The sequence below is a fragment of the Aquila chrysaetos genome, chromosome 4, assembly GCF_900496995.4.
Source record: "Aquila chrysaetos chrysaetos chromosome 4, bAquChr1.4, whole genome shotgun sequence".
NCBI lineage: Eukaryota > Metazoa > Chordata > Aves > Accipitriformes > Accipitridae > Aquila > Aquila chrysaetos.
This window is the reverse complement of record NC_044007.1, coordinates 795,397-806,278: the sequence shown is the minus strand read 5'-3', so window position 1 is coordinate 806,278 and position 10,882 is coordinate 795,397. Positions and strand designations below refer to the sequence as shown.

The 10,882-nt window shown below is 71.4% G+C and overlaps 1 protein-coding gene across 1 annotated transcript; it reads left to right on the top strand.

The window, feature by feature from the left end:
* The first annotated feature begins 4,394 nt into the window (after nt 1-4,394).
* On the top strand, nt 4,395-9,268 carry LOC115340487 (MICAL-like protein 1). Its single transcript, XM_030012154.2, has 9 exons — nt 4,395-4,816; nt 6,308-6,363; nt 6,599-6,649; nt 6,862-6,900; nt 7,076-7,111; nt 8,109-8,255; nt 8,362-8,406; nt 8,717-8,761; nt 8,867-9,268. Exons 1-9 carry the CDS (start codon nt 4,395-4,397, stop codon nt 8,872-8,874), a joined length of 849 nt encoding a protein of 282 aa, XP_029868014.1. The 3' UTR covers nt 8,875-9,268.
* Nucleotides 9,269-10,882: the final 1,614 nt, after the last annotated feature.

Sequence of the window (10,882 nt, the reverse complement as noted above, 5' to 3'; positions counted from 1 at the left end):
TATGGCCTGTCCCAGGACCAGTGCTCCCAGTGCTCCTAATACTGCCTGAGACGCCTGCTTCCAGTACTCCCAGTGCAGCCTAAGACCAGTGCTCCCCATCCTCAACCCCACCTCCCCTTCCTCACCCCCCTCCCCCATCTCTGTGTCTCTGCACCCCTGTCCCCATGTCACCATCCACATCCCTGTCACCGTCACCATCGCTGTCCCCATCCCTGTCCCCATGTCACCATCCCCATCCCTGTCCCTGTCTCCATGTCACCATCCCCATTTCTGTCCCCATGTCCCCATCTCTGTCCCCCTGTTCCCATGTCTCCATCCCCGTCCCCATGTCCCCATCCCCATGTCCCCATCCCCGTCCCCGTCCCCATCCCCATGTCCCCATCCCCATGTCCCCATCTCCATGTCCCCATCCCCATGTCACCGTCCCCATCCCTGTCCCCATTTCCCCATCCCTGTCCCCATCCCTGTCCCCATGTCCCCATCTCCACCCCTGTCCCCATGTCACCATCCCCATTTCTGTCCCCACCCCGTCCCCCTGTCCCATTTCCCCATCCCTGTCCCCATTTCCCCATCCCTGTCCCCATCCCTGTTCCCAAGTCCCCATCTCCACCCCTGTCCCCATGTCACCATCCCCATCCCTGTCCCCCTGTCATCATGCCCACCCCTGTCCCCATCCCTGTCCCCATGTCCCCATCCCCATTTCTGTCCCCACCCCTGTCCCCCTGTCCCCATGTCTCCATCCCCGTCCCCATGTCCCCATCCCCATGTCACCATCCCCGTCCCTGTCCCATTTCCCCATCCCTGTCCCCATCCCTGTCCCCATGTCCCCATCTCCACCCCTGTCCCCCCGTCATCATGCCCACCCCTGTCCCTTTGTCACCGTCACCATCGCCATCCCTCTCCCCACCCCTGTCCCCATGTCCCCCTCCCCACCCCTGCTCCCCAACACGGTGTCCTCACACTATGGGGGGGGCCGGGGGCACCCGGGGACCCTCCCGGCAGCGAAACCCATCAGGCACCGGCACACGAGACGGGGACCCGTCCCCGACAGCGTGGGGACACGGTGACGCCCGTGGTGCCCAGGCACTGGGAACCCCCCCAGTGGGACCCCCCCCCCCAGCACTGAGACCCCCCCCCCAGGCACTGGGATCCCCCCAGTGGGACCCCCCCTCTTTGTGCCCCCCCCAACCCCCCCATGCCATGGGGCTCTGGGAGCCCCTCGGGCCCCCTCCTGCACCCCTCTGGGGTGCCCAGAGAGGGTGGGGGTCCCTGACGACCCCCCCCAAGCACCCACAGCACGGGGGTCCGTGGGAGAAGCACCCCAAAGTGGGGGGGGTGCAGAGCACACCCCAAAGAGGGGGTCGAGCTGGGTGACCGCTGGCTGCCCTGGGGGGGGGGCTAGATCTGTGTGTCCCCCCCCCCAAAATTAGGGTCAGGGTCCGGCCGCTTTGATCCCCGAGGCGCGGCGCCGGCGAACAAAGGGACATTGAGCCCCGGGCAAAGGGTCCTTGTCCGCCCTGGGGGACGGGGGCGGCCCTGTGTCCCCCCCCCCGGCAGCACCGGGGAGCCGCTTCACCGGCATCCTGGCACCCGCCATGGCCGGGGTCCCGCGGCACCCACGCAGCCGGGGCCCGGAATGGGGTGTCCCGGGAGCCCACCGCCCGCGGGGGCCTGGGGGGACCCGTCCTGGGCATTCGGACGGGTGGGCTCTGCCGGCTCACCGCGGCTGTGCCGCCTCACCGGGGCCATCCGTACCGGCTCACCGGGGCTGTGCCGGCTCGCTGGGGCTGCGCCGGCTCACTGGGGCTATACTGGCTTGCTGGGACCATATTGGCTCACCAGTGCTGTACTGGCTCACCGTCACTGTGCCGGCTCACCGGGGCTGTGCCGGCTCACTGGGGCTGTGCCAGCTCACCGCTATGCTGTGTCACTGGGTTTAATGGCTCAGCAGGGTCATACTGGTTTACCGGGATGGTACCGGCTCACCGGGACTGTACCGGCTCACCGGGGCCGTACCGGCTCACTGGGGTTGGACCGGCTCATTGGGACCGTTTTGGCTCACCAGGGTTTTGCCGACTCACGGGGACTGTGCCGGCTCACGGGGATTGTGCCGGCTCACCGGGACCATACTGTCCCACTGGGACCATATTGGCTCACCAGCGCTGTACCGGCTCACCAGGGCTGTGCCGGCTCATGGGGGCGAGGGAGGACGCTGGTGCCGGGTTTGGGGGTGCGGGAGAGACCCCCCCATCCGGAGCAACTCATCCCACGGGGACGTGGGGCCGGTGCCAGGGACGGGCGACGCCGGATGGGCAGGACGTGGGCCACACGGCCGGATTGTTCCGGCGCTCGGCGGCGGCACAAAGCCGGCATAAAGGCGCATTGTGCCGCCGGCAGCTGGGGCTCTGCCGTACCAGGGTGCCCCAATAAAGGGGCCGGGGCCGGAGGGGCCACGTGGCCCCCCGTGGCTGGCGGCACCCCAACTCCCGTGGCCATCCCGGCGCTGCCAACCGGCACCCCGGTGGGATGGGGAAAGGGCCGGGAGCCCCCGGCCCCGGCGGGACCCCCTCGCCCCCCCCCCGGCACCGCACGCGGCCCCTGCAACCGGAGCCGGGCGCTCGCCCCCCGTCCCGCAGCCCCTTAATCCGGGGAACAAAGGGGCATTGAGCTGCCCCGGCCATAAAGGGCCCCTTGTTCGGGCTGCCGGGGGGGGGCCCGGGGGGGGGGGGTGCGGGGCAGGGACGGGACCCCCCCCTGCTCCATCCCAAACCCACGAGCCTGGCTGCGGGGGGCTGTGTGGGTCGGGGTGCCCCCGGGAAAGGGGTGCTGCCTGCTTGGGGGAGTCTGGCGGGGTGCGGGTGAGGGTCTCCCCATGGCAGCCCCCCCCCCCGGCAGCCGAGGCCGGGGCAGCCCAGGGGGACCCCGAGGAGACGGGGCCCGGGGCTGCTGCGAGGGGCAGGGGGGGCCGGGGCCGGTGTGGGGGGCCGGGGGTGCCCAGTACCCCAGTGCAGGGTGCCCAGCACCCCCAGTATGCCCAGTGGCCCTGGAGGGTCCCAGCTGGGGTTCCGGGTGCAGGGGTCCCCGGAGCTGTGCTGTGGGACGCAGCTGTGGTGCTGGGTCTGGGGGGTCCCCAGAGCGGTGCTGGGGGTCCCGGCCGTGGCTCTGCGGTCCCCGAAATTGTGCTGAGGGTTCCTGCCGAGGGTCCGGGTTTGGGGGTCCCTGGAGCTGTGCCATGGAATGGTGCTGGGGCTGGGGTCCCCGGAGTGGGGCTGGGGGTCCTGGCTGTGGCTCTGGGCCTGGGGGGTCCCCAAAGTGGTGCTGGGGGTCCCCGAAATGGTGCTGGGGGTCCTGGCTGTGACTCTGGGCCTGGGGGTCCCCAAAGTGGTGCTGGGGGTCCCGGCCGTGGCTCGGGGGTCCCTGCAGCGGTGTGTGTGTGGGGGGGGTGTGTGTCCAGGTTTGGGGGTCCCCAGAGCGGTACGGGCTCCCAGCACGACTCGGGCTGGATGGTGCCAACGCCCGGTGCCTGGTGCTGGTGCGCAGCCGCAGTGCTGGTTCTGATGCCCGGTACCGGTTCCGGTGCCCGACTGCAGTGGCAGTGCAGGTGCCAGTACCGATGCCCGGTTTGGGTGCCGGTACCAACACCGGTGCTGGTCTGCAGTGCCGGTGCTGATGCTGGTACCGATGCCTGGTTCCGGTACTGGTGCCCAGCTGTAGTGCCAGTACTGGTGCCCAGTGCCAGCGCCCAGTTCTGGTTCGGGTGCCGGTGCCCAGCCACAGTGCCTGTGCCAGTGCTGATGCCCGGTTCGGGTACCGATGCTGGTGCCAGTCTGCAGTGCCGGTGCCGATGCCGGTGCCGATGCCGGTGCCAATGCCAGTGCCAATGCCAATGCAGTGCTGATTCTGATGGCCGGTACCGGTTCCAGTGCCCGACTGCAGTGCCAGTGCCGATGCCGGTACCGATGCCCGGTTTGGGTACTGATGCTGGTCTGCAGTGCCGGTGCCAATGCCGGTACCGATGCTGGTACTGGTGCCCGGTTTGGGTACTGATGCTGGTGCCGGTCCACAGTGCCGGTACCAATGCTGGTGCCGGTCCCGATGCCGGGTTTGGGTCCCCATGCCAGTCCCGATGCTGGTGCCGGTCTGCAGTGCCGGTCCCGACGCTGGTACCAATGCCCCGTTCTGGTACTGGTGCTGAGCTGCAGTGCCGGTCCCGATGCCCGGTGGTGGTGCCGGTACCGGTCAGCAGTGCCGGTGCCGATGCCGGTCCCGATGCCCGGTTCGGGTGCCGGTTCGGGTGGCGGTCCTCAGTGCCGGTCCCGATGCCCGGTTCGGATCCCGGTGCTGGTACTGATGCCCGGTTTGGGTACTGATGCCCGGTTCGGGTCCCGGTGCCGATGCCGGTACCGATGCCCGGTTCGGGTACTGATGCCCGGCTCGGGTCCCGGTGCCGATGCCGGTACCGATGCCCGGTTCGGGTACCGATGCCCGGCTCGGGTCCCGGTGCCGATGCCGGTCCCGATGCCCGGCTCGGGTCCCGGTGCCGGTGCCGATGCCCGGTCCGGGTCCCGGTTCGGGTGCCGGTGCCCGGTGCGGGTGCCGGTGCGGGTCGGTGTCCCGGTGCGGGTGCCGGTCCGCAGTGCCGGTGCGGCGGATTGGCTGGCCCGGCGCCACCTGGCCGTCGCCCAGCCCCCTGCGGCTATAACGGCCCCGGGCGGCGCCGGGCCGGGCTCCCGCAGCGCCGGCGGACCCGCACCCGGACCGGACCGGACCGGACCCCGACCCGCGCCCCCGCCGCAGCCATGGCCCCGGCGCGCCGGTGAGACCGGGACGGGGGGCGAACGGACGGAGAGCGGGGGCCCGGCTCCGCCCCGGCGAGCACCGGCCCGGCAACGGGCACCGGGGGCGAGGGGAAACGCCGGCGCCGGGACGCCAGCGCTGCCCGCTGCGGGGGGGGGGGGGGGGCTTCTCCCGGGGGGCATCTCTGCTGGGGGTCCGGGGGGCATCTCCGGAGAGACCTGGGGGGGCATCTCCCGGCAGCGCTGGGGGTCCGGGGGGCATGTCTGGCGAGATCTGGGGGGGCATCTCCAGAGAGATCTGGGGGGGGCATCTCCGGCGAGATCTGGGGGGGCATCTCTGGCGAGATCTGGGGGGGCATCTCCAGAGAGATCTGGGGGGGCATCTCCCGGCAGCGCTGGGGGTCCGGGGGGCATCTCTGGCGAGATCTGGGGGGGCATCTCCAGAGAGATCTGGGGGGGCATCTCTGGTGAGATCTGGGGGGGCATCTCTGGTGAGATCTGGGGGGCATCTCCAGAGAGATCTGGGGGGGGCATCTCTGGTGAGATCTGGGGGGGGCATCTCTGGCGAGATCTGGGGGGGCATCTCCGGAGAGATCTGGGGGGGCATCTCTGGTGAGATCTGGGGGGGCATCTCCAGAGAGATCTGGGGGGCACCTCCAGAGAGATCTGGGGAGCATCCCCCAGCAGTACTGGGGGGGTCCTGGGGGCATCTCCTGGCTGCACTGAGGGGTCCAGGGGACATCTCCAGAGAGATCTGGGGGGGCATCTCCCAGCTGCACTTGAGGGGTCCCAGGGCATCTCCCAGCAGTACTGGGGGGCCTGGGGGGGGCATCTCCAGAGAGACCTGGGGGGGCGTCTCCTGGCAGCACCGGGGGGTCTGGGGAGCATCTCCCAGCAGTGCTGGGGGATCTTGGGGGGCATCTCCGGAGAGACCTGGGGGGGCATCTCCCAGCAGTACTGGGGGGTCCCGGGGGCATCTCCTGGCAGCTCTGGGGGGGTTCTGGGGGCGTTTCTGGGATGCACCCGGCCCGCTGGCATGTGGCAGTCATCCCCCCCCGCAGTGTCACCCCATACCCCAATTGCCAGGCTGCCTCACCGCTCCCTGGCTGGTCGCAGGGTCCCCTGGCCCCCCCCACCCCATGCAGCTGCGGGGGGGGCGCAGCGGCTCCTGCCCGCAGGCTCACAGCCCCCAGCTCGGCCCGGCTCGGTCACAGGCGGGGGGGACAAGGCCAGGACGCGGGGTCCGCCGAGGCCGGGGGCTGCGGCACGGGATGCTCCACGGGGGGGGGGGGTCACCTCCTGTTGGGTCCCCTCCAACCTGCCTGCCCGGAGCTGGGGTGACGCCAGCATGGGGACAGGGACCATGGGGGGGGGGCTGCAGGGTCCCATAGGAGCCAGGGAGGGGCTGGTGGGGTCGGGGGGGGGGTGCCAGGGGGTGTGCAGGGGGAGCAGGAGCAGTGAGGGGTGCTATGGGGGTTCGGGGTCCCCCAAAAGCTGCGTCTCCTCCGCAGGGCCCCGACACTGGCCGTGGTCGTCCTCCTGGTCCTGGCCGCCGCGACGGCCGATGGTGAGGGGGCTTGGGGGGGAGAGAGGGCTGGGGGCACCCTCGGTGCCCAGGGCAGGAGTCCCAGTGGGTGCTGCTGGTGGGGGGGGGGGTCCCTATCTGTCTGAGGGGAGGGGCTTTGGGCTGTGTTCCCCCCGGGGTCTCCTGGGGACCCCCACCCTGGTCCCCGATCCCCCGGGGGCAGCGGTGGCCGGGACGTGCTCCCTGGCCCGTGTCTGCCCCCCCCGTGTCCCCGCAGAGCCCGCGAGCACCCTGGACGTGGCCCTTTCTGCAGAAGGACAGACACCAGGTAGGGGGGGCCGAGGCTGGGTCAGCGCCGTGGGGGGACCCTGCCCCACATAGCCCCCCGCCCAGGGTCACCCAGCCAAAAGCTGGGACCTACCTGCTCTGTGCCTCAGTTTCCCTCCCGGCCAAGGTCTGGAGGGGGGGAGGGCTGGCAGTGGAGGGGGGGGCAGAGTGTGGGTGCCGTGGGGCTCACATCCCCCTGCCCGTCTTTTCCAGAGCCCGTCAGCCCGGCCAAGCTGGAGGCCTCCGGAGAGAGTGAGCATCGGATCGGGGACGTGGGAGCCGGACGGGGTGGCAGCCCTCGGCGAGCGTCCGGGGCCCAGGGAGGGCGAGGGGTGGCCGGACCCCCGGCGGGGGCATGGCCGGCGGGTGGGACCCCGGGGGTCTCTGCCCCCCCCCAGCTCCTCCTGACGCCCCTCTCCTCCCCCAGGTGATCTCACCACCTCGGCACAGCGCCTGGGCAAAGGTACGGCTGGGCTCGGGGCGAGACGGCACGGCCGGGCACCGGCACGGGGCTGTGCCGTGCGGGCACGGACCCTGCCCAGCAGGCACAGACCCCCTGCCCTGTGCGCAGGGACCCTCTAACGTGGGCACAGACCCCTGCCCCGCGTGCACAGACCCCTGCCCTGCGCACACAGACCATGCAATGCATGCACAGACCCCTGCCCTGTACGCGCAGGCAACCTCCAACACGGGCGCAGACCCCTGTGCTGCGCGCCCAGGCCTCCGCCTTGTGCGCAGGGACCCTCCAACGTGGGCACGGACCCTTGCCCCGTGCGCAGGGACCCTCCAACGTGGGCACAGCCCCCTGCCCTGCGTGCACAGGGACCCTCCAACATGGGCACAGCCCCCTGCCCTGTGCGCAGAGACCATGCGGCGCACGTGCCAACTCCTGCCCTGTGCAAGACACCATGCAGCGCACGCACAGACCCCTGCCCTGCGCACACAGACCATGCAATGCATGCACAGACCCTTGCCCTGTACGCGCAGGCAACCTCCAACACGGGCGCAGACCCCTGTGCTGCGCGCCCAGGCCTCTGCGTTGCGCGCAGGGACCCTCCAACGTGGGCACGGACCCCTGCCCCGTGCGTAGGGACCCTCCAACGTGGGCACGGACCCCTGCCCCTGTGCGCAGGGACCCTCCAACGTGGGCACGGACCCCTGCCCCATGCGCAGGGACCCTCCAACATGGGCACGGACCCCTGCCCCATGCGCAGGGACCCTCCAACGTGGGCACGGACCCCTGCCCCGTGCGCAGGGACCGTGCAACCCATGCCCTCACCCTGCCCGGGGCGCGCAGACCCTCGCCCTGCGCGCAGGGACCAGGCGATGCACGCGCGGACCCCCGCCCGGTGTGCGACGGGGGGGTACGCCGGCCCGTGCGCTGCACGGGGGGGGACGCCTCACACGCCCGGCCCCCCGCCCGGTGCCCCGCAGCCCGGCCGCGCTCACCTCTCCCGCAGGTCTGACCTCCGTCAGCTTCGAGGGTGCGGAGCGGTCGCCCACGGACGATGGGACGCGGGAGTCCCTCAGCAGCGACTCCTCCAGCCTCGACTCCCTCAACAGCGGCTCCTTCGGCGTGGACACCCTCGCCGGGGAAGCCCGGGGCGGTGGGTGCCGATGCTCTGCCCTGCGTGGGGGTCCGGGGATGGGGGGGGGGTCCCCGCTCCCGTCCCATCGTTAGGCGCTGACCCCGTGCTCTCTGCCCTCCTGCAGGTCCCGTCGTGGATGTCCCGGCCCAGTCCAACGAGTCGGAGGAGGGTGAGGCCCTGGGGCTTTGTGTGTGTCCCCCCCCCATCCCCGTGCTGCCCCCCTCGACCGGCTGAGGGTGGGGGTCCCTGCCCAGCACCCAGCCCAGGGTTGCAATGGGGGGGCTCCCGAGCCGGGGATGTGGGACCATCCCGAGCCTGGTCCTGGTTCCCTGCGGGTTGTTAGAGTCCCCGGGGTGCCCCGTTAGCCGGGGGTGCCCCCTTAGCTGGGGATGCCCCCCCCCATAAGCCAGGAGTGCCCCGTTAGCGGGGGGATGCGGGTGCCTGCCCCCCCCAGCCCCGGCATCTCCGCTTGCCTGCAGGAGTGGACCACGACGTGGACTCGGAGGAGTCGCTGGCATCCCAAGGTGACTGCGGGGCTGGGGGGGGGGCACAGGGTGGGACGGTGGGAGCGCTGCCGGGGCGAGCTGAGGGGGTGCGGGGGGGGGCTGACGCAGCATCTCCCTCCCCAGGGATCTGAGACGGCCGAGCCTCACCGGAGATGCCTCCCGGGACGCAGTCCTTTCCCGAGCTTTCCCGCTGCCTCTCCATGTCTTCCCTGCCTCGGGTCCCTCCGTCCCCCACCAGTCCTCGCCGTGCCCCCCACAGCCCCACGGCCCAGCCTGCACCCCACAGTGGGGCGAACCACCCCCCCCCCGCCTTGGCACGGTGCGCGGCTCCCCTCGGACCCCCATACCGCTGGGGGTCTGTTGGGGGGCCGGGGGCTGCCCGGGGAGCGGGGTCCGCTGTGGGACAGGGGTCGTGGAGGTGGCCGGACCCCTCCACGTGCCCCCGGAGCTGGGGCTGCGAGCGGAGCGGCCCCCCCCCCGCCGCCTGTGCCCCTCCGTCCTCCCCCAATAAAGGTCCCCGCAGCAGCCGCGTGGTGTGGTGGAGACGGGTGCCGGCACCCCACGGCCGCCGGACCCACCCAGGGTGGGAGCAGCGCGGCCGCAGCCCCTCGCCCGGGCAGCGCCGTGGGGGGGATGCACGGGGGTGCGGGATGGGGGTGTTGCCCCCCCCCAAGCATGGAGCTGGGGGTCTGGCCAGCCAGAGGACGGCGGTCGGAGGGAGCCGGCTGTTCGGCACCGGCTGGCCGGGGAGCAGAGAGGGGGGGGGGTGCTGGGCGCAGACCCCCGGCGAAGCCCCCCTGCCGCCGGCACAGGGCTCCGCTACCGCGGGGCTCCCCAGGAATCCATCCTGCGGCCGTGGGCGACCGGGGCTGGCCCTGTCCTTGTCCCCAGCCCTGGGGCGACAGCGCCGTGACTTCTCCTCCGTCGTGGTCCCCTGCGGCGGCACCGGCTTCTCCCCATCGCGTCTCCCACCCGCCGCAAAAGCCCCCTGCCCCAACACCGGCACCGCTGCGTGCGTCGTGCCCGGGGAGCCAACAGCAGCGCTCGTTAACGGGCTCTTCTGCCAACACCTTTAATGAAGGCGTCAAATCCCATCCCCGTGCTGCCCTGGCGCTAATCCCCGGCCCACCCGGTGCAGATGCCCGTTCCCCCCCCCCCCAGCAGCAGCTCCGGAGGCTGCCCGGCCCTTCTCTGCGCCCGCTCCGGCTGCCAAAAGTTAACACGGGTTCAAAAAAGACGACTAGGAGGAAATCTGGGGGGGGGGCAGTGCGGGAAATCTATCAAGGGCTATTAAACACCTCGGTCCCACCTCCGGCGCGGGGCCCCGGGGCTGCCGTTTGCCGGGAGGTGATGAAGTGTACCGGGGAATTAGCACCGTGTGTTTGCCTTTCCCGCACACCTCGCCCTCGGCGGCGGCTACCGGCACGGCCACGGTCGGGGTTGCCGCACGGCGAGTTGCCGGTGCCCGGCCCTTTTTTCCCACGCCGGGGGCCCCTTCCCGGCTGTCCTGGAGCCCTTCCCTGGAAGGGATGGATGTGCCTCCGTTATCTGCCACATAAAGGCCAAAAAAAGCTTTTTAATGGTTTTAATGACGCCACCTCGGTCCCTACCCCGGCGGAGGCAGCCCCCAACGGTGCCTCCCCACCCCGCGCTCACGCCGGGCTCAGCCCAGCCTCGACTCCATCCGACGGGATTTTTCTACAACCTTTTTCCAGCATTCACAGGGACCTGGGGAGGGGTGACCCCCCCCCCCGACACGGGGGGCGGTGGGATGGAGGTCAGCGAGGGGCCACCCCCCATGCAAGAGGACCCCCTAGAAGCTCCTGGGTCGCCTCTGAGTTAAACTGGGGGGGTGGGGGTCCCCACTGGGGTCCGCTCCCGGCACTGGGAAAGTGCCGCCGTCCTCCCCACGGTGATGGCAGTCACCCAAAAGACCCCGGGGACCCTGCGCCCCGCGGGGCTCTAAGTCCGTGCAGGGGTCCCTGGCGGGGGGGGTGTTACCGAGCAGCCCAGTGGGACCCCTCCACCGCCAGAACCCCATTTCCACGTTGCAGCCCCTCTATGGGACCCTCTCTTGGGCGGTCATCCCGGGGCCAAACACGGTGCGTCGGGGCGAGGGGCCCCGTCCCCCCCCCGCAC

Coding starts and splice junctions, on each gene's coding strand:
- LOC115340487 (XM_030012154.2), top strand. CDS start 4,395: ATGCCGGTACCGATGCCCGGTTCGGGTACTGATGCCCGGCTCGGGTCC. Junction 4,817..6,307: donor GCCATGGCCCCGGCGCGCCG/GTGAGACCGGGA, acceptor TCTCCTCCGCAG/GGCCCCGACACTGGCCGTGG. Junction 6,650..6,861: donor TGCAGAAGGACAGACACCAG/GTAGGGGGGGCC, acceptor CGTCTTTTCCAG/AGCCCGTCAGCCCGGCCAAG.